This window comes from Scyliorhinus torazame, chromosome 22 (genome assembly GCF_047496885.1).
Source record: "Scyliorhinus torazame isolate Kashiwa2021f chromosome 22, sScyTor2.1, whole genome shotgun sequence".
In the NCBI taxonomy this organism is placed as follows: Eukaryota; Metazoa; Chordata; class Chondrichthyes; order Carcharhiniformes; family Scyliorhinidae; genus Scyliorhinus; species Scyliorhinus torazame.
The window spans coordinates 27,409,075-27,435,166 of NC_092728.1; the positions used below are offsets into that span (position 1 = coordinate 27,409,075).

Consider the following 26,092-nt stretch of genomic DNA (forward strand, 5'->3'; position numbering starts at 1 on the left):
TTGTCAAAAGCCTTCTGAAAGTCCAGATATACCACAGCCACTGGCTTCCTCTCGTCAATTCTACTAGTTACATCCTCAAAGAATTCCAGTAGATTTGTCAAACATTTCCAGGCCAGGTACAGCATGGCATAAGATACAGAAAAGCTCCCTTTACACTGTCACCATCAAACACTCTCAGGACACGTAGAGCACGGAGTTCGATAGAGTAAAGCTCCTTCTACACTGTCCCCCATCAAACACTCCCAAGACAACATGGCATGAGATACAGTGTAAAGCTCCCTCTACACTGTCCACATCAAAAACTCCCAGGAGAGGTACAGCATGGGGTTAGATACAGAATAAAGCTCCCTCAACACTATCCCCATAAAACACTCCCAGGACAGGTACAACACTGGGTTAGATACAGAGTAAAGCTCCATCTACACTGTCCTCATTAAACTCTCCCAGGCAGGTCCAGCACGGGGTTAGATATAGATAAAGCTCCCTCTACACTGTCCCCATCAAACACTCCCAGGACAGGTACAGCACGGGGTTAGATACAGAGTAAAGCTCCCTCTACACTATCCTCATCAAACACTCCCAGGACAGGTACAGCACGGGTTAGATACAGAGTAAAGCTCCCTCTATACTGTCCTCATCAAACACTCCCAGGGCAGGTACAGCACGGGGTTAGATGCAGAGTAAAGCTCCCTCTACACTGTCCCCATCAAACATCTAGGGCAGGTACAGCACAGGGTTAGATACAGAGCAAAGCTCCCTCTACACTGTCGCCATCAAACACTCCCAGGACAGGTACAGCACGGGGTTAGATACAGAGTAAAGCTCCCTCTACACTGTCCCCATCAAACACTCCCAGGGCAGGTACAGCACGGGGTTAGATACAGAGTAAAGCTCCCTCTACACTGTCCCCATCAAACACCTAGGGCAGGTACAGCACAGGGTTAGATACAGAGCAAAGCTCTCTCTACCCTGTCCCTGTCAAACACTCGCAGGACAGAGTAAAACTGACTCTCTTTCCTGTTCTGTATTACTGCGTATGATTGTGTAATGCTGTGTCTGATATTCCTGACAATTGTTCTCTGACTGTATAACTAATTGTTACACTAGATTGTGCTCTGATTTTTCACAGGTAAATGTCCGTGAGGGGATGACAGTGAATGACAGTTTAGACAAAGCACTGAAAGTCAGAGGATTATCTCAGAAATGCTGTGCGGTCTACAGATTCATTGATGGGTGAGATCTTCACAGCAGTATTGTGGGATATTGTGGAAAGCTACTAACTGGGGTGTTTACAAAGACAGTACACTGTTTGCAGACAGCTGTCCATAGGGCAAAGTCTGGATATACAGTGTTACAAAGACAGACAAGGAGGTACTGAATCTAAAAAAAGGAAACTACGATGGAATGAGGTGCGAGTTGACTTTGTCAAATAGAGGAATGTTACTTTGAGGGGTGATGGTGGATAGGCAATGGCAAACAGTCAAGGAGTGCATGGGTGAACTGCAACAATTGTTTATTCCTGTCTGGCGCAAAAATCAAATGGGAAAGGTAGCCAAACCATGGTGTACAAGGGAAATTGGCGAAACTATTAGATCCAAGGAAGAAGCATACAAATTGGCCAGAAAAAAAAAAATGTGTTTATTGTCACAAGTAGGCTTCAAATGAAGTTACTGTGAAAAGCCACTAGTCGCCACATTCCGGCATCTGTTCAGGGAGGCTGTTCAGGGAGCAGCAAACCTGAGGATTGGGAGCAGTTGAGAATTCTACAGAGGAAGACCAATGGACTGATTAAGAGTATGAGAGTATGGTTGCAGGGAACATAAAAAACTGACTGGCAATGCTTCTGTAGGTATGTGAAGAGAAAAGGATTGGTGAAGACAAATGTAGCTTCCTTACAGTCAGAAACAGGGGAATTTATAATGGGGAACAAAGAAATGGCTGAGCAACTAAATACATACTTTGGTTCTGTCCTCACAAATTAGATCACATAACATCAGAAATGTTAGGAAACACAGGGTTTAGTGAGAGGGAGAAATTGAAGGAAATCTATATTCATAGGAACTAAATGTACTATTTGCAAATTTGCAGATGATACAAAGTTGCGAGGGAAGGTGAGCTGTGAGGAGGATGCCGAGAAGTTTCAGTGCGATTTGGACAGGTTGAGTGAGTGGGCACATGTGGATAAATGTGAGGCTCTCTACTTCGGTAGCAAAAATAGGAAGTCAGATTATTATTTGAATGGGTGTAAATTGAGAGAGGTGGATACTCAGCGAGACCTTGGTGTTACAAAGAACAAAGAAGAAAGAAAAGTACAGCACAGGAACAGGCTGCCCGTCCAAACTAAAATCTTCTACACTTCCGGGGTCCATATCCCTCTATTCCCATCATATTCATGTATTTGTCAAGATGCCCCTTAAATGTCACTATCGTCCCTGCTTCCACCACCTCCTCCGGCAGCGAGTTCCAGGCACCCACTATCCTCTGTATACAAAACTTGCCTCGTACATCTCCTCTAAACCTTGCCCCTCGCACCTTAAACCTATGCCCCCGAGTAATTGACCCCTCTACCCTGGGAAAAAGCCTCTGACTATCCACTCTGTCTATGCCCCTCATAATTTTGTAGCCCTCCATCAGGTCGGCCCTCAACCTCCGTTGTTCCAGTGAGAACAAACCGAGTTTATTCAAGGTTCAGCTGCAACATGACTTGCCAATTTTTATACTCCGTGCCCCGGTCAATGAAGGCAAGCATGTCGTATGCCTTCTGGACTACCTTCTCCACCTGTGTTGCCACTTTCAGTGACCTATAAACCTGTACACCTAGATCTCTCTGACTGTCAATATTCTTGAGGGTTCTACCATTCGCTGTACATTCCCTACCTGTATTAGACCTTCCAAAATGCATTACCTCACATTTGTCCGATTAAACTCCATCTGCCATCTCTCCGCCCAAGTCTCCAAATGATCTATATCCTGTAGTATCCACTGACAGTCCTCATCGCTATCTGCAATTTCACCAACCTTTGTGTCGTCCTCAAACTTACTAATCAGACCAGTTACATTTTCCTCCAAATCATTTATATATATATATATATATATACTACGAACAGCAAAGGTCCCAGCACTGATTCCTGTGGAACACCACTAGTCACAGATCTCCAATCAGAAAAGCACCCTTCCATTGCTATCCTCTGCCTTCTATGACCTAGCCAGTTCTGTATCCACCTTGCGAGCTCATCTCTGATCCCGTGTGACTTCACCTTTTGTACCAGTCTGCCACGAGAGACCTTGTCAAAGGCCTTATTGAAGTCCATCTCGACAACCATCCACTGCCCTACCTGCATCAATCATCTTTGTGACCGCCTCGAAAAACTCTTATCAAGTTAGTGAGACACGACCGCCCCTTCACAAAACCATGCTGCCTCTCGTTAATATGTCCATTTGCTTCCAAATGGGAGTAGATCCTGTCTCGAAGAATTCTCTCCAGTAATTTCCCAACACTGACGTAAGGCTCACCGGCCTGTAATTCCCTGGATTATCCTTGCTACCCTTCTTAAAGAAAGGAACAACATTGGCTATTCTCCAGTCCTCTGGGACATCACCTGAAGACAGTGAGGATCCAAAGATTTCTGTCAAGGTCTCAGCAATTTCCTCTCTTGCCTCCTTCAATATTCTGGTGCAGATCCCATCAGGCCCTGGGGACTTATCTACCTTAATATTTTTCAAGACGCCCAACACCTCGTCTTTTTGGATCTCAATGTGACCCAGGCTATCTACACACCCTTCTCCAGACTCAACATCCACCAATTTCTTCTCTTTGGTGAATACTGATGCAAAGTATTCATTTAGTACCTCGCCCATTTCCTCTGGCTCCACACATAGATTCCCTCCCTGTCCTTCAGTGGGCCAACCCTTTCCCTGGCTACCCTCTTGCTTTTGGTATATGTGTAAAAAGCCTTGGGATTTTCCTTAACTTTATATACCAATGACGTTTCGTGATCCCTTTTAGCCCTCCTGACTCCTTGCTTAAGTTCCTTCCTACTTTCCTTATATTCCAGAAAGGCTTTGTCTGTTCCCAGCCTTCTGGCCCTGACAAATGCCTCCTTTTTCTTTCTCACAAGGCCTACAATATCTCTCATTATCCAAGGTTCCCAAAATTTGCCATATTTGTTCTTCTTCCTCACAGGAACATGCCGGTACTGAATTCCTTTCAACTGACATTTGAAAGCCTCCCACATGTCAGATGTTGATTTCCTCTCAAACATCCGCCCCCAATCTAAGTTCTTCAGCTCCTGCCTAATGTTGTTACAATTAGCCTTCCCCCAATTTAGCACATTCACCCTAGGGCCACTCTTATCCTTGTCCACCAGCACTTTAAAACTTAGTGAATTGTGGTTTCCGAAATGCTCCCCTACTGAAACATCTACGACCTGACCGGGCTCATTCCCCAATACCAGGTCCAGTATAGCCCCTTCCCTCGTTGGACTATCTACATATTGTTTTAAGAAGCCCTCCTGGATGCTCCTGACAAACTCTGCCCCCTCCAAGCCCCTCGCACTAAGTGAGTCCCAGTCAATATTGGGGAAGTTAAAGTCTCCCATCACAACAACCCTGTTGCTTTTACTCCTTTCCAAAATCTTTCTACCCCATTTGCTCCTCTATCTCCCGCTGGCTGTTGGGAGGCCTGTAGTAAACCCCCAACATTGTGACTGCACCCTTCTTATTCCTGATCTCTACCCATATATCCTCGCTGCCCTCTGAGGTGTCCTCCCACAGTACAGCTGTGATATTCTCCCTAACCAGTAGCACAACTCCTCTAACTCTTTTACATCCCCCTCTATCCCTCCTGAAACATCTAAATCCTGGAACAATTATATGCCAAACCTGTCCTTCCCTCAACCAGGTCTCTGTAATGGCAACAACATCATAGTTCCAAGTACTAATCCAAGCTCTAAGTTCATGTGCCTTACCTGTTATACTTGTTGCATTAAAACATATGCACGTCAGTCCCGCTGTTTTCAGCAACATCTCCCTGTCTGCTCTTCCTCAGAGCCATACTGGCCCTATTCCCTCGTTCTCCCTCAATTGTTTCAACTTCCGACCTATTGCTCCGGTACCCACCCCCCTGGTGTTCTCATGCATCAGTCGCTGAAAGTCAGCGCACAGATATAGCAGGCAGTAAAGAAGGCAAATGGTACTTGGACTTCATAGCAAGAGGATTTGAGTGTAGGAATAGTGATGTTTTGCTGCAATCGAGCTAGCATTGATGAAGCCAAACCTGGAGTATTGTGTGTAGTTTTGGTGTTGTTACCTGAGGTGTATTATACAGAGGGACAGTGCGTGTGAACTGTGTGTTATACAGAGGGAGGTGTTTCAATTGGAATGGGGTCAGGACTGTCTGTGTTGTAACTGCTGACTTCTGTGTAATGTCTCTCCCTTCAGCCACAAGAAGCTGACGGACTGGGGAACTGATATCACACCTCTGGTTGGGGAGGAGCTGATGGTCGAGGTGCTGGATGAAGTCCCACTGTCGATGCACAATTTTGTAAGTCTGGCACTGGAGATCGGTGTTTGTCCGCTGGTGGTTGACGGTCAGACCATTCATGGTCCGGTTGGTTGGCGGTTACACTGCAGCGGAGGGGAAACTACTGTCCTCACTGAGCCTGGGCATTCCAATCCCTCCAGCCCCATGCTGTGATTTAACTCTCGTGCCAAAGGAAATGGGGGACAGATGCAATCCCCCTTTTGCCTAAGCCTTTCGCCCACTTGGGCAGATCAGAAGCACCTCACAGGCAATGAAGCTTGTGTGAAGTCTGCACGCAGCAAGATCCCACAAACAGCAATGTTCCGATTACCCAGGTAATCTGATTTTATTTTTCACGACGTTGTTTGCTGGCTAAATATTAGCCCTAAAGGTAACTGGCACCCATACCTGCACCTATTTGTATGTATCTTCGATGTCCATCTATGAGGCCATTCGGGACCTCTACTTTGATGTCTTATCTTGGAAGTGTGGTGCTCCCTCAGGACTAACGGTCCGACAGTGAGGTGCTCCCTCAGCACTGACCCTCCGACAGTGCGGCGCGCCCTCAGCACTGACCCTCTGACAGGCCAGCGCTCTCTCAGCACTGACCCTCTGACAGAGTAGCGCTCCCTCAGTACTGACCCTCCGACAGAGCGGTGCTCCCTCAGCACTGACCCTCTGACAGTGCGGCGTTCCCTCAGCACTGACCCTCTGACAGAGTAGAGCTCCCTCAGTACTGACCCTCCGACAGTACGCGTTCCCTCAGCACTGACCCTCTGACAGTGTGGTGCTCCCTCAGCACTGACCCTCCGACAGTGCGGCGCTCCCTCAGCACTGACCCTCTGACAGTCCAGCGCTCCCTCAGCACTGACCCTCTGACAGTGTGGCACTCCCTCAGCACTGACCCTCCAACAGTGTGACGCTCCCTCAGCACTGACCCTCCGACAGTGTGGCGCTCCCTCAGCACTGACCCTCCGACAGCGCGATGCTCCCTCAGTACTGACCCTCTGACAGGGCAGCGCTCCCTCAGCACTGACACTCCAACAGTGCAACGCTCCCTCAGCACTGACCCTCCGACAGTGAGGTACTCTCACTGCCTCAACAAGCGGTGCACAGTCGTTACTATCCCTCCGACAATGTGGCGCTCCCTCAGTACTGACCCTCCGAGAGTGCAGTGCTCCCTCTGTACTGAACCTCCAACATCCGGCGCTCCTTCAGTATTGATCCTCCGACAGTGCAGCAGTCCCTCAGTGCTGATGCTCTGACAGTGCGGCGCTTCCTCAGTACAGATCCTCCGACAGTGCGGCGCTCCATCAGGACTAACTCCCAACTGTGCAGTGCTCTTACAGCCCTGTCACTCGGTAATGCAGCTCTCACATGGCACTGACCCACTCACAGTGCGACACACCCTCGCTACTGACCATTCGACAGTGTGACACTCCCGCAGCCCTGGCACTCGGGACAGTGCAGCACCACCCTCCGTATGAACCCTCTGACAGTGCTGTACTCCCTAAGCCCTGTCCCACCATTGCGGCACTCCCTCGGCCCTTAGCAGTGACCCTCTGACAGTACGTGTACACGTAAATACACGCAAGCATGTATCCCACACATATATACACACGAGTATGTGCCCCATGCGAGTGTGCACCCCACACCTGTATATGCTCTTCTGTGCACCCCACATTTATATGCAAACCTGTGAGTGTTCATGTGTATATGCATGCGTATGTGTGCCCCATGCATAATGCAGAGTGCGTGCACACGCATATTTTTTGTGGTGTGCCTGCACACGCACCAGTATGCTCAGTGTGCATGCCCATGCACGTGTGTCCAATGTGGGTGCCCAAGCAAGTGTTGTGCCCATGCACACGTATGTGCAGTATGCGTGCCCACGCATCTCTATGTAGTATTGAGTACTCTTGATGATGGACATTGAAATCCTTCATCCAGAGTACATTCTGCATCCTTGCCGTCTTCGGTGCTTCCTCCAAGTTGTGTTCAACATGATGGAGTTCTGATTCATCATGGCTGGCATGTGGAAATCGGCATGAGGTTTCCTTGCTCATGTTCAATCTGGTGCAATGAGACTTCATCGGGTCCTGACTTGATGTTCAGTATTCCCAGAGGAGTCCCCCCTCAACTGTGTTGCACAGCCGCCTCCTCTGCTGGAGTGGACCGTGCAGGGATGGTAATAGTGGAGTCTGGGACATTGTCAGTAGCTATATGGCTGTGCTTGACTAGTCTGTGAGATAGCTCTCCCAATTTTGGCATAAGCCCGCTCGAACTTTGTGCGGAGGACTTTGCAGGGCCGACAGTTGTGTTTGCCGTCGTCATTTCCGGCGCCTAGGTCGATGCTCGGTGGTCCACCTGTTCATTTCCTTTTTGTTTTCTTTCTGGCGGTTTGTTACAACTGAGTGACTTGCCAATTCAGAGGCATTTACGAGTCAATGATATTGCCGGGTAAAGATAGCAGGAATCCTCCCCGAAAGGACTTTAGTGAACCAAATGAGCTTTACAACCATCAACAACGGTTTCATGGTCATCCTTAGACTTATTCCAGTTTTTAATCGAATTCAAATTTCACTGGATTCAAACCCGGCTTCGCAGAGCATTACTCTGGGTCTCTAATTATTAGTCCAGTGACCATGCCACCACCTCCCCAGCATGTGTACATATTAAATGTGTGTGCAGGCACAGTGCCCGTGTGCAGGCACAGTGCCCGTGTGCAGGCACAGTGCCCGTGTGCAGGCACAGTGCCCGTGTGGCGGCGCAGTGCCCGTGTGCCGGCGCAGTGCCCGTGTGCCGGCGCAGTGCCCGTGTGCCGGCGCAGTGCCCGTGTGCCGGCGCAGTGCCCGTGTGCCGGCGCAGTGCCCGTGTGCCGGCGCAGTGCCCGTGTGCCGGCGCAGTGCCCGTGTGCCGGGACAGTGCCCGTGTGCCGGCATAGAGCCCGTGCGTGTGCATCGTGAGGGAGAATTTAAAATGTCCGATTCACCTAACAGCATGTCTTTCGGGGCTTGTGTGAGGAAACTGGAGCGCCCGGAGGAAACCCACGCAGACACAGGAAGAACGTGCAGACTCCACACTTGTTTGGGGATAGTGGGGGTGTGTAGGCCTCGTGCTCGTGTTTGCGCATAGTGCTGTGTGTAGGCATAATGCATGTGTCTGTGGGTAGATCCCTTGTGTAGGGCTGGTGCCGGTGTGTAGGCATAGTTCCAGTGTGTCGGATCAGTACCCGTGTGCAGGATTAGTACCCATGTGAAGGCATAGAGACTGTGTACATGATGCCTGGGTGTGCGAATAGTGCCTGTGTGTAGGGATAGTGCCGGTGTGTAGGCATAGTGCCCGTGTGTAGTCGTAGTACCTGCGTGTACGTATAGTGCTGGTGTATGTGCATCGTGCCGGTGTGTAGGGATACTGCCCATGTGTAAGCATAGTGCTTGTGTGTGCGCATAGTGCCCGTTTGTGAGCATAGTGCCCGTTTGTGAGCATAGTGCCCTTGTGTGTGCATAGTGCCCTTGTGTGTGCATAGTGCCCGTGTGTGTATGCATAGTGCCCGTGTGTGTATGCATAGTGCCCGTGTGTGTATGCATAGTGCCCGTGTGTGTGCATAGTGCCCGTGTGTGTGCATAGTGCCCGTGTGTGTGCATAGTGCCCTTGTGGGCACATACTGCCCATGTGTTAGCATAGTGCTCATTGGCGCGCATAGTGCACATGTGCGCGCATAGTGCCCGTGTGCGTGCATAGTGCCTGTGTATGCATAGTGCCCTTGTGTGTGCATAGTGCCTGTGTGTGTGCATAGTACCTGTGTGTGTGCATAGTGCCCGTGTGTGTGCATAGTGCCCGTGTGTGTGCATAGTGCCCGTGTGTGTGCATAGTGCCCGTGTGTGTGCATAGTGCCCGTGTGTGTGCATAGTGCCCGTGTGTGTGCATAGTGCCCGTGTGTGTGCATAGTGCCCGTGTGTGTGCATAGTGCCCGTGTGTGTGCAGAGTGCCCGTGTGTGCATAGTGCCCGTGTGTGTGCATAGTGCCCGTGCGTGTGCATAGTGCCCGTGTGTGTGCATAGTGCCCGTGTGTGTGCATAGTGCCCGTGTGTGTGCATAGTGCCCGTGTGTGTATGCATAGTGCCCGAGTGTGTATGCATAGTGCCCGAGTGTGTATGCATAGTGCCCTTGTGGGCACATACTGCCCATGTGTTAGCATAGTGCTCATTGGCGCGCATAGTGCACATGTGCGCGCATAGTGCCCGTGTGCGTGCATAGTGCCTGTGTATGCATAGTGCCCTTGTGTGTGCATAGTGCCTGTGTGTGGATGCATAGTGCCTGTGTGTGGATGCATAGTGCCCGTGTGTGGATGCATAGTGCCCGTGTGTGGATGCATAGTGCCCGTGTGTGGATGCATAGTGCCCAAGTGTGTGGATGCATAGTGCCCGTGTGTGGATGCATAGTGCCCGTGTGTGGATGCATAGTGCCCGTGTGTGTATGCAAAGTGCCCGTGTGTGTCCATAGTACCTGTGTGTGTGCATAGTGCCCGTGTGTGTGCATAGTACCTGTGTGTGTGCATAGTGCCCGTGTGTGTGCATAGTGCCCGTGTGTGTGCATAGTGCCCGTGTGTGTGCATAGTGCCCGTGTGTGTGCATAGTGCCCGTGTGTGTGCAGAGTGCCCGTGTGTGCATAGTGCCCGTGTGTGCCCATAGTGCCCGTGTGTGTGCATAGTGCCCGTGTGTGTGCATAGTGCCCGTGTGTGTGCATAGTGCCCGTGTGTGTATGCATAGTGCCCGAGTGTGTATGCATAGTGCCCGAGTGTGTATGCATAGTGCCCGTGTGTGTGCATAGTGCCCAAGTGTGTGCATAGTGCCCAAGTGTGTGCATAGTGCCCAAGTGTGTATGCATAGTGCCCAAGTGTGTATGCATAGTGCCCAAGTGTGTATGCATAGTGCCCGAGTGTGTATGCATAGTGCCTGAGTGTGTGTGCATAGTGCCCGTGTGTGTGCATAGTGCCCGTGTGTGTGCATAGTGCCCGTGTGTGTGTGCATAGTGCCCGTGTGTGGATGCATAGTGCCCGTGTGTGGATGCATAGTGCCCGTGTGTGTATGCATAGTGCCCGTGTGTGTGTGCATAGTGCCCGTGTGTGTGTGCATAGTGCCCGTGTGTGCATAGTGCCCGTGTGTGCATAGTGCCCGTGTGTGTGCATAGTGCCCGTGTGTGCATAGTGCCCGTGTGTGCATAGTGCCCGTGTGTGCATAGTGCCCGTGTGTGTGCATAGTGCCCGTGTGTGTGCATAGTGCCCGTGTGTGTGCATAGTGCCCGTGTGTGTGCATAGTGCCCGTGTGTGTGCATAGTGCCCGTGTGTGTGCATAGTGCCCGTGTGTGTGCATAGTGCCCGTGTGTGTGCATAGTGCCCGAGTGTGTATGCATAGTGCCCGAGTGTGTATGCATAGTGCCCGTGTGTGTGCATAGTGCCCGTGTGTGTATGCATAGTGCCCGTGTGTGTATGCATACTGCCCGTGTGTGCATAGTGCCCGTGTGTGTGCGTAGTGTCCGTGTGTATGCGTGTAGTGCCCGTGTGTGTGCATCGTGCCTTTGTGAGCGTAGGTACGGTTTGTAGGTACAGTGCCTGTGTGTAGGCATAGTGCTGGTGCGTGTGCATAGTGCCTGGGTGTGCACATATGCCGGTGTGTAGGGATAGAGCATGTGTGTGCGCATAGTGCCCTTGTGGGCACATAGTGCCCGTGTGTAGGAATGGTGCCTGTGTGTGCATGGTGCCTGTGTGTGCATGGTGCCTGTGTGTGCATGGTGCCTGTGTGTGCATGGTGCCTGTGTGTGCATGGTGCCTGTGTGTGCATGGTGCCTGTGTGTGCATAGTGCCCGTGTGTGTATGCATAGTGCCCGTGTGTGTATGCATAGTGCCCGTGTGTGTGTGCATAGTGCCCGTGTGTGTGTGCATAGTGCCCGTGTGTGTGTGCATAGTGCCCGTGTGTGTGTGCATAGTGCCCGTGTGTGTGTGCATAGTGCCCGTGTGTGGATGCACAGTGCCCGTGTGTGGATGCACAGTGCCCGTGTGTGTATGCATAGTGCCCGTGTGTGTATGCATAGTGCCCGTGTGTGTATGCATAGTGCCCGTGTGTGTATGCATAGTGCCCGTGTGTGTATGCATAGTGCCCGTGTGTGTATGCATAGTGCCCGTGTGTGTATGCATAGTGCCCGTGTGCATGCATAGTGCCCGTGTGTGTGCATAGTGCCTGGGTGTGCACATATGCCGGTGTGTAGGGATAGAGCATGTGTGTGCGCATAGTGCCCTTGTGGGCACATAGTGCCCGTGTGTAGGAATAGTGCCCGTGTGTAGGAATAGTGCCTGTGTGTGCATGGTGCCTGTGTGTGCATGGTGCCTGTGTGTGCATGGTGCCTGTGTGTGCATGGTGCCTGTGTGTGCATGGTGCCTGTGTGTGCATGGTGCCTGTGTGTGCATGGTGCCTGTGTGTGCATGGTGCCTGTGTGTGCATGGTGCCTGTGTGCGCATGGTGCCTGTGTGCGCATGGTGCCTGTGTGCGCATGGTGCCTGTGTGCGCATGGTGCCTGTGTGCGCATGGTGCCTGTGTGCGCATGGTGCGTGTGTGCGTGCATGGTGCGTGTGTGTGCGTGCATGGTGCGTGTGTGCGCGCGCATGGTGCGTGTGTGCGCGCGCATGGTGCCTGGGTGTGTGCATGGTGCCTGGGTGTGTGCATGGTGCCTGGGTGTGTGTGCATGGTGCCTGTGTGTGGGTGCATGGTGCCTGTGTGTGTGTGCATGGTGCCTGTGTGTGTGTGCATGGTGCCTGTGTGTGTGTGCATGGTGCCTGTGTGTGTGTGCATGGTGCCTGTGTGTGTGTGCATGGTGCCTGTGTGTGTGTGCATGGTGCCTGTGTGTGTGTGCATGGTGCCTGTGTGTGTGTGCATGGTGCCTGTGTGTGTGTGCATGGTGCCTGTGTGTGTATGCATGGTGCCCGTGTGTGTGTGCATAGTGACCGTGTGTGTGTGCATAGTGACCGTGTGTGTGTGCATGGTGCCCGTGTGTGTGTGCATGGTGCCCGTGTGTGTGTGCATGGTGCCCGTGTGTGTGTGCATGGTGCCCGTGTGTGTGTGCATGGTGCCCGTGTGTGTGTGCATGGTGCCCGTGTGTGTGTGCATGGTGCCCGTGTGTGTGTGCATGGTGCCTGTGTGTGTGTGCATGGTGCCTGTGTGTGTGTGCATGGTGCCTGTGTGTGTGTGCATGGTGCCTGTGTGTGTGTGCATGGTGCCTGTGTGTGTGTGCATGGTGCCTGTGTGTGTGTGCATGGTGCCTGTGTGTGTGTGCATGGTGCCTGTGTGTGTGTGCATGGTGCCTGTGTGTGTGTGCATGGTGCCTGTGTGTGTATGCATAGTGCCCGTGTGTGAATGCATAGTGCCCGTGTGATTGCAGACTGCCCGTGTGTGCGCATACTGCCCTTGTGTGTGCGCATAGTGCCCGTGTGTGTGTGCGCATAGTGCCCGTGTGTGTGCATAGTGTCCATGTGTATGCGTGTAGTGCCCGTGTGTGTGCATAGTGCCTTTGTGAGCGTAGGTCCGGTTTGTAGGTATAGTGCCTGTGTGTAGGCATAGTGCCTGTGTGTAGGGATAGAGCAAGTGTGTGCGCATAGTGCCCTTGTGGGCACATAGTGCCCGTGTGGGCACATAGTGTCCGTGTGTAGGAATAGTGCCTGTGTGTGCATGGTGCCTGTGTGTGTATGGTGCCTGTGTGTGCATGGTGCGTGTGTGTGTGTACATGGTGCCTGTGTGTGTGTGTGCATGGTGCCTGTGTGTGCGCGCATGGTGCCTGTGTGTGCGCGCATGGTGCCTGTGTGTGCGCGCATGGTGCCTGTGTGTGCGCGCATGGTGCCTGTGTGTGCGCGCATGGTGCCTGTGTGCGCGCGCATGGTGCCTGTGTGTGCGCGCATGGTGCCTGTGTGTGCGCGCATGGTGCCTGTGTGTGCGCGCATGGTGCCTGTGTGTGCGCGCATGGTGCCTGTGTGTGCGCGCATGGTGCCTGTGTGTGTGCGCGCATGGTGCCTGTGTGTGCGCGCGCATGGTGCCTGTGTGTAGGAATAGTGCATGTGTGTGCATGGTGCCTGTGTGTGCATGGTGCCTGTGTGTGTGCATGGTGCCTGTGTGTGTGCATAGTTCCCGTGTGTGTGCATAGTGCCCATGTGTGTGCATAGTGCCCGTGTGTGTGCATAGTGCCCGTGTGTGTGCATAGTGCCCGTGTGTGTGCATAGTGCCCGTGTGTGTGCATAGTGCCCGAGTGTGTGTGCATAGTGCCCGTGTGTGTGCATAGTGCCCGTGTGTGTGCATAGTGCCCGTGTGTGTATGCATACTGCCCGTGTGTGCATAGTGCCCGTGTGTGTGCGTAGTGTCCGTGTGTATGCGTGTAGTGCCCGTGTGTGTGCATAGTGCCTTTGTGAGCGTAGGTACGGTTTGTAGGTACAGTGCCTGTGTGTAGGCATAGTGCTGGTGCGTGTGCATAGTGCCTGGGTGTGCACATATGCCGGTGTGTAGGGATAGAGCATGTGTGTGCGCATAGTGCCCTTGTGGGCACATAGTGCCCGTGTGTAGGAATGGTGCCTGTGTGTGCATGGTGCCTGTGTGTGCATGGTGCCTGTGTGTGCATGGTGCCTGTGTGTGCATGGTGCCTGTGTGTGCATGGTGCCTGTGTGTGCATGGTGCCTGTGTGTGCATGGTGCCTGTGTGTGCATGGTGCCTGTGTGTGCATAGTGCCCGTGTGTGTATGCATAGTGCCCGTGTGTGTGTGCATAGTGCCCGTGTGTGTGTGCATAGTGCCCGTGTGTGTGTGCATAGTGCCCGTGTGTGTGTGCATAGTGCCCGTGTGTGTGTGCATAGTGCGCGTGTGTGTGTGCATAGTGCCCGTGTGTGTGGATGCACAGTGCCCGTGTGTGGATGCACAGTGCCCGTGTGTGGATGCACAGTGCCCGTGTGTGTATGCATAGTGCCCGTGTGTGTATGCATAGTGCCCGTGTGTGTATGCATAGTGCCCGTGTGTGTATGCATAGTGCCCGTGTGTGTATGCATAGTGCCCGTGTGTGTATGCATAGTGCCCGTGTGCATGCATAGTGCCCGTGTGTGTGCATAGTGCCTGGGTGTGCACATATGCCGGTGTGTAGGGATAGAGCATGTGTGTGCGCATAGTGCCCTTGTGGGCACATAGTGCCCGTGTGTAGGAATAGTGCCCGTGTGTAGGAATAGTGCCTGTGTGTGCATGGTGCCTGTGTGTGCATGGTGCCTGTGTGTGCATGGTGCCTGTGTGTGCATGGTGCCTGTGTGTGCATGGTGCCTGTGTGTGCATGATGCCTGTGTGTGCATGGTGCCTGTGTGCGCATGGTGCCTGTGTGCGCATGGTGCCTGTGTGCGCATGGTGCCTGTGTGCGCATGGTGCGTGTGTGCGCATGGTGCGTGTGTGCGTGCATGGTGCGTGTGTGTGCGTGCATGGTGCGTGTGTGCGCGCGCATGGTGCGTGTGTACGCGCGCATGGTGCGTGGGTGTGTGCATGGTGCCTGGGTGTGTGCATGGTGCCTGGGTGTGTGCATGGTGCCTGGGTGTGTGTGCATGGTGCCTGTGTGTGGGTGCATGGTGCCTGTGTGTGTGTGCATGGTGCCTGTGTGTGTGTGCATGGTGCCTGTGTGTGTGTGCATGGTGCCTGTGTGTGTGTGCATGGTGCCTGTGTGTGTGTGCATGGTGCCTGTGTGTGTGTGCATGGTGCCTGTGTGTGTGTGCATGGTGCCTGTGTGTGTGTGCATGGTGCCTGTGTGTGTATGCATAGTGCCCGTGTGTGTGTGCATAGTGACCGTGTGTGTGTGCATGGTGCCCGTGTGTGTGTGCATGGTGCCCGTGTGTGTGTGCATGGTGCCCGTGTGTGTGTGCATGGTGCCCGTGTGTGTGTGCATGGTGCCCGTGTGTGTGTGCATGGTGCCCGTGTGTGTGTGCATGGTGCCCGTGTGTGTGTGCATGGTGCCTGTGTGTGTGTGCATGGTGCCTGTGTGTGTGTGCATGGTGCCTGTGTGTGTGTGCATGGTGCCTGTGTGTGTGTGCATGGTGCCTGTGTGTGTGTGCATGGTGCCTGTGTGTGTGTGCATGGTGCCTGTGTGTGTATGCATAGTGCCCGTGTGTGTGCATAGTGCCCGTGTGTGTATGCATAGTGCCCGTGTGTATGCATAGTGCCCGTGTGTGTGCATAGTGCCCGTGTGTGTGTGCATAGTGCCCGTGTGTGTGTGCATAGTGCCCGTGTGTGTGTGCATAGTGCCCGTGTGTGTATGCATAGTGCCCGTGTGTGTATGCATAGTGCCCGTGTGTGAATGCATAGTGCCCGTGTGATTGCATAGTGCCCGTGTGTGTGCAGACTGCCCGTGTGTGCGCATACTGCCCTTGTGTGTGCGCATAGTGCCCGTGTGTGTGTGCGCATAGTGCCCGTGTGTGTGCATAGTGTCCATGTGTATGCGTGTAGTGCCCGTGTGTGTGCATAGTGCCTTTGTGAGCGTAGGTCCGGTTTGTAGGCATAGTGCCTGTGTGTAGGCATAGTGCCTGTGTGTAGGGATAGAGCAAGTGTGTGCGCATAGTGCCCTTGTGGGCACATAGTGCCCGTGTGGGCACATAGTGTCCGTGTGTAGGAATAGTGCCTGTGTGTGCATGGTGCCTGTGTGTGCATGGTGCCTGTGTGTGCATGGTGCGTGTGTGTGTGTACATGGTGCCTGTGTGTGTGTGTGCATGGTGCCTGTGTGTGCGCGCATGGTGCCTGTGTGTGCGCGCATGGTGCCTGTGTGTGCGCGCATGGTGCCTGTGTGTGCGCGCATGGTGCCTGTGTGTGCGCGCATGGTGCCTGTGTGTGCGCGCATGGTGCCTGTGTGTGCGCGCATGGTGCCTGTGTGTGCGCGCATGGTGCCTGTGTGTGCGCGCATGGTGCCTGTGTGTGCGCGCATGGTGCCTGTGTGTGCGCGCATGGTGCCTGTGTGTGCGCGCATGGTGCCTGTGTGTGCGCGCATGGTGCCTGTGTGTGCGCGCGCATGGTGCCTGTGTGTGCGCGCGCATGGTGCCTGTGTGTAGGAATAGTGCATGTGTGTGCATGGTGCCTGTGTGTGCATGGTGCCTGTGTGTGTGCATGGTGCCTGTGTGTGTGTGCGTGGTGCCTGTGTGTGTGTGCGTGGTGCCTGTGTGTGTGTGCGTGGTGCCTGTGTGTGTGTGCGTGGTGCCTGTGTGTGTGTGCGTGGTGCCTGTGTGTGTGTGGTGCCTGTGTGTGTGTGCGTGGTGCCTGTGTGTGTGTGCGTGGTGCCTGTGTGTGTGTGCGTGGTGCCTGTGTGCGTTGTGCGTGGTGCCTGTGTGTGTGCGTGCATGGTGCCTGTGTGCATGGTGCCTGTGTGCATGGTGCCTGTGTGTGCATGGTGCCTGTGTGTGCATGGTGCCTGTGTGTGCATGGTGCCTGTGCGTGTGTGTGTGCATGCATGGTGCCTGTGTGCATGCATGGTGCCTGTGTGCATGCATGGTGCCTGTGTGTGTGTGCATAGTGCCCGTGTGTGTATGCATAGTGCCCGTGTGTGTATGCATAGTGCCCGTGTGTGAATGCATAGTGCCCGTGTGATTGCATAGTGCCCGTGTGTGTGCAGACTGCCCGTGTGTGCGCATACTGCCCTTGTGTGTGCGCATAGTGCCCGTGTGTGTGTGCGCATAGTGCCCGTGTGTGTGCATAGTGTCCATGTGTATGCGTGTAGTGCCCGTGTGTGTGCATAGTGCCTTTGTGAGCGTAGGTCCGGTTTGTAGGCATAGTGCCTGTGTGTAGGCATAGTGCCTGTGTGTAGGGATAGAGCAAGTGTGTGCGCATAGTGCCCTTGTGGGCACATAGTGCCCGTGTGGGCACATAGTGTCCGTGTGTAGGAATAGTGCCTGTGTGTGCATGGTGCCTGTGTGTGCATGGTGCCTGTGTGTGCATGGTGCGTGTGTGTGTGTACATGGTGCCTGTGTGTGTGTGTGCATGGTGCCTGTGTGTGCGCGCATGGTGCCTGTGTGTGCGCGCATGGTGCCTGTGTGTGCGCGCATGGTGCCTGTGTGTGCGCGCATGGTGCCTGTGTGTGCGCGCATGGTGCCTGTGTGTGCGCGCATGGTGCCTGTGTGTGCGCGCATGGTGCCTGTGTGTGCGCGCATGGTGCCTGTGTGTGCGCGCATGGTGCCTGTGTGTGCGCGCATGGTGCCTGTGTGTGTGCGCGCATGGTGCCTGTGTGTGCGCGCGCATGGTGCCTGTGTGTAGGAATAGTGCATGTGTGTGCATGGTGCCTGTGTGTGCATGGTGCCTGTGTGTGTGCATGGTGCCTGTGTGTGTGTGCGTGGTGCCTGTGTGTGTGTGCGTGGTGCCTGTGTGTGTGTGCGTGGTGCCTGTGTGTGTGTGCGTGGTGCCTGTGTGTGTGTGCGTGGTGCCTGTGTGTGTGTGCGTGGTGCCTGTGTGTGTGTGCGTGGTGCCTGTGTGTGTGTGCGTGGTGCCTGTGTGCGTGTGTGCGTTGTGCGTGGTGCCTGTGTGTGTGCGTGCATGGTGCCTGTGTGCATGGTGCCTGTGTGCATGGTGCCTGTGTGTGCATGGTGCCTGTGTGTGCATGGTGCCTGTGTGTGCATGGTGCCTGTGCGTGTGTGTGTGCATGCATGGTGCCTGTGTGCATGCATGGTGCCTGTGTGCATGCATGGTGCCTGTGTGTGTGTGCATGGTGCCTGTGTGTGTGTGCATGGTGCCTGTGTGTGTGTGCATGGTGCGTGTGTGTGTGTGCATGGTGCGTGTGTGTGTGTGTGCATGGTGCCTGTGTGTGAGTGCATGGTGCCTGTGTGTGCGCGCATGGTGCCTGTGTGTGCGCGCATGGTGCCTGTGTGTGCGCGCATGGTGCCTGTGTGTGCGCGCATGGTGCCTGTGTGTGCGCGAATGGTGCCTGTGTGCGCGCGCATGGTGCCTGTGTGCGCGCGCATGGTGCCTGTGTGCGCGCGCATGGTGCCTGTGTGCGCGCGCATGGTGCCTGTGTGCGCGCGCATGGGGCCTGTGTGCGCGCGCATGGTGCCTGTGTGCGCGCGCATGGTGCCTGTGTGCGCGCGCATGGTGCCTGTGTGCGCGCGCATGGTGCCTGTGTGCGCGCGCATGGTGCCTGTGTGCGCGCGCATGGTGCCTGTGTGCGCGCGCATGGTGCCTGTGTGTGCGCGCGCATGGTGCCTGTGTGCGCGCGCGCATGGTGCCTGTGTGTGTGTGCATGGTGCCTGTGTGTGTGTGCATGGTGCCTGTGTGTGTGTGTGCATGGTGCCTGTGTGTGTGTGTGCATGGTGCGTGTGTGTGTGTGCATGGTGCGTGTGTGTGTGTGCATGGTGCCTGTGTGTGAGTGCATGGTGCCTGTGTGTGCGCGCATGGTGCCTGTGTGTGCGCGCATGGTGCCTGTGTGTGCGCGCATGGTGCCTGTGTGTGCGCGCATGGTGCCTGTGTGCGCGCGCATGGTGCCTGTGTGCGCGCGCATGGTGCCTGTGTGCGCGCGCATGGTGCCTGTGTGCGCGCGCATGGTGCCTGTGTGCGCGCGCATGGTGCCTGTGTGCGCGCGCATGGTGCCTGTGTGCGCGCGCATGGTGCCTGTGTGCGCGCGCATGGTGCCTGTGTGCGCGCGCATGGTGCCTGTGTGCGCGCGCATGGTGCCTGTGTGCGCGCGCATGGTGCCTGTGTGCGCGCGCATGGTGCCTGTGTGCGCGCGCATGGTGCCTGTGTGCGCGCGCATGGTGCCTGTGTGCGCGCGCATGGTGCCTGTGTGCGCGCGCATGGTGCCTGTGTGCGCGCGCATAGTGCTGGTGTGTGTGCACTTATGCCGGTGTGTAGGGATAGAGCAAGTGTGTGTGCATAGTGCCCTTGTGGGCACATACTGCCCGTGTGTTAGCATAGTGCCCATGTGCGCGCATAGTGCCTGTGTATGCATAGTGCCCGTGTGTGTGTGTGCGCATAGTGCCTGTGTATGCATAGTGCCCTTGTGTGTGCAAGTTGCCCGTGTGTGTGCATAGTGCCCGTGTGTGTGCATAGTGCCCGTGTGTGTATGCATAGTGCCCGTGCGCGCATAGTGCCTGTGTATGCATAGTGCCCGTGTGTGTATGCATAGTGCCCGTGTGTGTATGCATAGTACCTGTGTGTGTGCATAGTGCCCATGTGTGTATGCATAGTGCCCGTGTGTGCATAGTGCCCATGTGTGTATGCATAGTGCCCGTGTGTGCATAGTGCCCGTGTGTGTATGCATAGTGCCCTTGTGTGTGCATAGTGCCTGTGTGAGTATGCATAGTGCCCTTGTGTGTGCATAGTGCCCGTGTGAGTATGCATAGTGCCCTTGTGTGTGCATAGTGCCCGTGTGTGTGCATAGTGCCCGTGTGTGTGCATAGTGCCCGTGTGTGTGCAGACTGCCCGTGTGTGTGCAGACTGCCCGTGTGTGCGCATACTGCCCTTGTGTGTATGCATAGTGCCCGTGTGTGTGTGTGCATAGTGTCCGTGTGTATGCGTGTAGTGCCCGTGTGTGTGCATAGTGCCTTTGTGAGCGTAGGTCCGGTTTGTAGGCATAGTGCCTGTGTGTAGGCATAGTGCCTGTGTGTAGGGATAGAGCAAGTGTGTAGGGATAGAGCCCGTGTGGGTGCGTGGTGCCCGTGTGGGTGCGTGGTGCCCGTGTGGGCGCGTGGTGCCCGTGTGGGGGCGCGTGGTGCCCGTGTGGGGGCGCGTGGTGCCCGTGTGGGGGCGCGTGGTGCCCGTGTGGGGGCGCGTGGTGCCCGTGTGGGGGCGCGTGGTGCCCGTGTGGGGGCGCGTGGTGCCCGTGTGGGGGCGCGCGCATGGTGCCCGTGTGGGGGCGCGCGCATGGTGCCCGTGTGGGGGCGCGCGCATGGTGCCCGTGTGTGCACTTATGCCGGTTAGTAGGGATAGAGCAAGTGTGTGTGCATAGTGCCCTTGTGGGCACATAGTGCCCGTGCGCGCATAGTGCCTGTGTATGCATAGTGCCCTTGTGTGTGCATAGTGCCCGTGTGTGTATGCACAGTACCTGTGTGTGTGCATAGTGCCCGTGTGTGTGTGCATAGCACCTGTGTGTGTGCATAGTGCCCGTGTGTGTATGCATAGTGCCCGTGCGCGCATAGTGCCTGTGTATGCATAGTGCCCGTGTGTGTATGTGTATGCATATTACCTGTGTGCATAGTGCCCATGTGTGTATGCATAGTGCCCGTGTGTGCATAGTGCCCTTGTGTGTGCATAGTGCCCGCGTGTGTATGCATAGTGCCCTTGTGTGTGCATAGTACGTGTGTGTGTGCATAGTGCCCTTGTGTGTGCATAGTGCCCTTGTGTGTGCATAGTACGTGTGTGTGTGCATAGTGCCCTTGTGTGTGCATAGTGCCCGTGTGTGTATGCATAGTACCTGTGTGTGTGCATAGTGCCCGTGTGTTTGCATAGTGCCCGTGTGTTTGCATAGTGCCCGTGTGTTTGCATAGTGCCCGTGTGTGTGCATAGTGCCCGTGTGTGTGCATAGTGCCCGTGTGTGTGCATAGTGCCCGTGTGTGTGCATAGTGCCCGTGTGTGTGCATAGTGCCCGTGTGTGTATGCATAGTGCCCGTGTGTATGCATAGTGCCCAAGTGTGTATGCATAGTGCCCGTGTGTATGCATAGTGCCCGTGTGTATGCATAGTGCCCGTGTGTGTATGCATAGTGCCCGTGTGTGTATGCATAGTGCCCGTGTGTGTATGCATAGTGCCCGTGTGTGTCTGCATAGTGCCCGTGTGTGTCTGCATAGTGCCCGTGTGTGTGCATAGTGCCTGTGTGTATGCATAGTGCCTGTGTGTGAATGCATAGTGCCCGTGTGTGTATGCATAGTGCCCGTGTGTGTGCATAGTGCCCGTGTGTGTGTGCATAGTGCCTGTGTGTGTGTGCATAGTGCCTGTGTGTGTATGCATAGTGCCCGTGTGTGTATGCATAGTGCCCGTGTGTGTATGCATAGTGACCGTGTGTGTGCATCGTGCCTTTGTGTGTGTGTGCATCGTGCCTGTGTGTATGTGCATAGTGCCTGTGTGTGTGTGCATAGTGCCCGTGTGTGTGCATAGTGCCTGTGTGTGCATGGTGCCTGTGTGTGTGCGCATGGTGCCTGTGTGTGTGTGCATGGTGCCTGTGTGTGTGTGCATGGTGCCTGTTTTTGTGTGTGTGCATGGTGCCTGTGTGTGTGAGCATGGTGCCTGTGTGTGTGTGCATGGTGCCTGTGTGTGTGCGCATGGTGCCTGTGTGCGTGCGCGTGGTGCCTGTGTGTGCGCGCGTATGGTGCCTGTGTGTGCGCGCATGGTGCCTGTGTGTGCGCGCATGGTGCCTGTGCGCGCGCGCATGGTGCCTGTGTGTGCGCGCATGGTGCCTGTGTGCGTGTGTGTGTGCATGGTGCCTGTGTGTGTGTGTGTGTGTGTGCATGGTGTGTGTGTGCATGGTGCCTGTGTGTGTGTGTGTGTGTGTGTGTGTGTATGCATGGTGCCTGTGTGTGTGTGTGCATGGTGCCTGTGATTGTGTGTGTGCATGGTGCCTGTGTGTGTGTGTGTGCATGGTGCCTGTGTGTGCATGGTGCCTGTGTGTAGGCGTAGTACCTGTGTATGCAGAGAGAGCCAATGTGTAGGGATAGTGCTTGTGTGTGCGCATAGCGCTGGTGTGCAGGCATATTATCACCTGGTTTTTGGTACTCACACATCAGGTCTCAACTGATGAAGGAGCTGTGCTCCGAAAGCTAGTGATTCCAAATAAACCTGTTGGACTTTAACCTGGTGTTGTAAGACTTCGTACTTTGTATAGTGTGTGTGTGCATGGATACAGGGCAGTGAGAACATTACTGTGTGTATATGCAATGAGTACGCGTGTGACCACGGTATGATGTGAGGTACCCGGGCAGGGTGCTGGTGCCAGTCTCACCCAGCCCAGACTGAGCAACCAAATGATGCAACTGCTTATTCACATGCTGCAGGTGCGGAAGACCTTCTTCAACTTGGCGTTCTGCGACTTCTGCCTGAAGTTTCTGTTCCATGGCTTCCGCTGTCAGACCTGTGGGCACAAGTTCCATGAGCACTGCAGCAGCAAAGTGCCAACAGTGTGCCTGGACCTAGGCAAATAGTGAGTACTAGTGAGCAGGGAGAATGACTATAGAGGGAGAAAAAGTGCGTAGAGAGGGAGGGACTGAGGAAAGAAGTGAGGGGAGAGTGAGGAGGGAGAGTGAGTACGGGGAAAGGGAGCAACGGCAGAGTAAGTACAGAGGGAGGGTGATACGGTGAATGGAGCGGGGGGGGGTGTCAGTACGGGGGACGGTGTGAGAAGAGGGGGTGAAAAAGTACGGGAATGGAGCTGGCGGAGAGAGAGTATGGGGAATGGAGCGGGGGTGGGAGAGTGAGTACAGGGAATGGAGCGGGGGTGGGAGTGAGTACGGGGAATGGAGTGGGGGGAGAGTGAGTACGGGGAATGGAGCGGGGGGAGAGTGAGTACGGGGAATGGAGCGGGGGGGGGGGAGAGTGATTACGGGGAATGGAGCGGGGGGAGAGTGAGTACGGGGAATGGAGTGGGGGGAGAGTGAGTACGGGGAATGGAGCGGGGGGAGAGTGAGTACGGGGAATGGAGCGGGAGGGGGAGAGTGAGTACGGGGAATGGAGCGGGGGGGAGAGTGAGTACGTGGAATGGAGCGGGGGGGGCAGTGAGTACGGGGAATGGAGCGAGGGGAGAGTGAGTACGGGGAATGGAGCGTGGGGGGGAGTGAGTATGTGGAATGGAGCGGGGGGGGCAGTGAGTACGGGGAATGGAGCGAGGGGAGAGTGAGTACGGGGAATGGAGTGGGGGGGGGGGAGAGTGAGTACGGGGAATGGAGCGGGGGGGGCAGTGAGTACGGGGAATGGAGCGTGGGGGGGAGTGAGTACGGGGAATGGAGCGGGGGGAGAGTGAGTACGGGGAATGGAGCGGGGGGGAGAGTGAGTACGGGAATGGAGCGGGGGGAGAGTGAGTACGGGGAATGGAGCGAGGGGGAGGGAGTGAGTACGGGGAATGGAGCGGGGGGAGAGTGAGTACGGGGAATGGAGCGGGGGGGGAGTGAGTACGGGGAATGGAGCGGGGGGAGAGTGAGTACGGGGAATGGAGCAGGGGGGAGTGAGTACGGGGAATGGAGCGGGGGGAGAGTGAGTACGGGGAATGGAGCGGGGGGAGAGTGAGTACGGGGAATGGAGCGGGGGGAGAGTGAGTACGGGGAATGGAGCGAGGGGAGAGAGTACGGGGAATGGAGCGGGGGGAGAGTGAGTACGGGGAATGGAGTGGGGGGAGAGTGAGTACGGGGAATGGAGCGGGGGGAGAGTGAGTACGGGGAATGGAGCGAGGGGAGAGAGTACGGGGAATGGAGCGGGGGGAGAGTGAGTACGGGGAATGGAGAGGGGGGAGAGTGAGTACGGGGAATGGAGCGGGGGGAGAATGAGTACGGGGAATGGAGCGAGGGGAGAGAGTACGGGGAATGGAGCGGGGGGAGAGTGAGTACGGGGAATGGAGTGGGGGGAGAGTGAGTACGGGGAATGGAGCGGGGGGAGTGTGAGTACGGGGAATGGAGCGGGGGAGAGTGAGTACGGGATGGAGCGAGGGGAGAGTGAGTACGGGGAATGGAGCGGGGGGGAGAGTGAGTACGGGGAATGGAGCGGGGGGGAGAGTGAGTACGGGGAATGGAGCGAGGGGAGAGTGAGTACGGGGAATGGAGCGAGGGGAGAGTGACTCCGGGGAATGGAGCGGGGGGAGTGTGAGTACGGGGAATGGAGTGGGGGGAGAGTGAGTACGGAGAATGGAGCGGGGGGTGAGTGAGTATGGGGAATGGAGCCGGGGGGAGAGTGAGTACGGGGAATGGAGCGAGGGGAGAGTGAGTACGGGGAATGGAGCGGGGTGGGGGAGTGAGTACGGGGAATGGAGCGAGGGGAGAGTGAGTACGGGGAATGGAGCGGGGGGGGGAGTGAGTACGGCGAATGGAGCGGGGGGGTGGGAGAGTGAGTACGGGGAATGGAGCGGGGGGGGGGGAGTGAGTACGGGGAATGGAGCGGGGGGAGAGTGAGTACGGGGAATGGAGCGACGGGAGAGTGAGTACGGGGAATGGAGCGAGGGGAGAGTGAGTACGGGGAATGGAGCGGGGGGAGCGTGAGTGCGGGGAATGGAGCGAGGGGAGTGAGTACGGGGAATGGAGCGGGGGGGGAGTGAGTACGGGGAATGGAGAGGGGGGGGGAGTGAGTACGGGGAATGGAGAGGGGGGAGAGTGAGTATGGGGAATGGAGCGAGGGGAGAGTGAGTACGTGGAATGGAGCGGGGGGGGCAGTGAGTACGGGGAATGGAGCGAGGGGAGAGTGAGTACGGGGAATGGAGCGGGGGGGGAAGAGTGAGTACGGGGAATGGAGCGGGGGGAGAGTGAGTACGGGGAATGGAGCGGGGGGAGAGTGAGTACGGGAATGGAGTGGGGGGAGAGTGAGTACGGGGAATGGAGCGGGGGGAGAGTGAGTACGGGGAATGGAGCGGGAGGGGGAGAGTGAGTACGGGGAATGGAGCGGGGGGGAGAGTGAGTACGGGGAATGGAGCGGGGGGAGAGTGAGTACGGGGAATGGAGCGGGGGGAGAGTGAGTACGGGAATGGAGTGGGGGGAGAGTGAGTACGGGGAATGGAGCGGGGGGAGAGTGAGTACGGGGAATGGAGCGGGAGGGGGAGAGTGAGTACGGGGAATGGAGCGGGGGGGAGAGTGAGTACGGGGAATGGAGCGAGGGGGAACAGTGAGTACGGGGAATGGAGCGGGGGTAGAGTGAGTACGGGGAATGGAGTGGGGGGAGAGTGAGTACGGGGAATGGAGCGGGGGTAGAGTGAGTACGGGGAATGGAGCGGGGGGAGAGTGAGTACGGGGAATGGAGTGGGGGGAGAGTGAGTACGGGGAATGGAGCGGGGGTAGAGTGAGTACGGGGAATGGAGCGGGGGAGAGTGAGTACGGGGAATGGAGCGAGGGGAGAGAGAGTACTGGGAATGGAGCGGGGAGGGAGTGAGTACGGGGAATGGAGCGGGGGGAGAGTGAGTACGGGGAATGGAGCAGGGGGGAGTAAGTACGGGGAATGGAGCGGGGGAGAGTGAGTACGGGGAATGGAGCGGGGGGAGAGTGAGTACGGGGAATGGAGCGGGGGGAGAGTGAGTACGGGGAATGGAGCGGGGGGAGAGTGAGTACGGGGAATGGAGTGGGGGGAGAGTGAGTACGGGGAATGGAGCGGGGGGAGAGTGAGTACGGGGAATGGAGCGAGGGGAGAGAGTACGTGGAATGGAGCGGGGGTAGAGTGAGTACGGGGAATGGAGCGGGGGGAGAGTGAGTACGGGGAATGGAGCCGGGGGAGAATGAGTACGGGGAATGGAGCGAGGGGAGAGAGTACGGGGAATGGAGCGGGGGAAGAGTGAGTACGGGGAATGGAGTGGGGGGAGAGTGAGTACGGGGAATGGAGCGGGGGGAGTGTGAGTACGGGGAATGGAGCGGGGGAGAGTGAGTACG

The 26,092-nt window shown here is 55.8% G+C and overlaps 1 protein-coding gene across 4 annotated transcripts in view; it reads left to right on the top strand.

Annotated features, from left to right (window-relative positions):
• LOC140398979 (serine/threonine-protein kinase A-Raf-like) overlaps positions 1-26,092 on the top strand; it is a 222,328-nt gene that overhangs the window by 42,647 nt on the left and 153,589 nt on the right. For all 4 annotated transcript variants that reach the window (XM_072488001.1, XM_072488002.1, XM_072488004.1 and 1 more), the window contains 3 exons: positions 1,130-1,233; positions 5,440-5,542; positions 22,535-22,680. In XM_072488001.1, the coding sequence (XP_072344102.1) occupies positions 1,130-1,233; positions 5,440-5,542; positions 22,535-22,680 (353 nt within the window). The remainder of the gene's footprint in view (positions 1-1,129; positions 1,234-5,439; positions 5,543-22,534; positions 22,681-26,092) is intronic.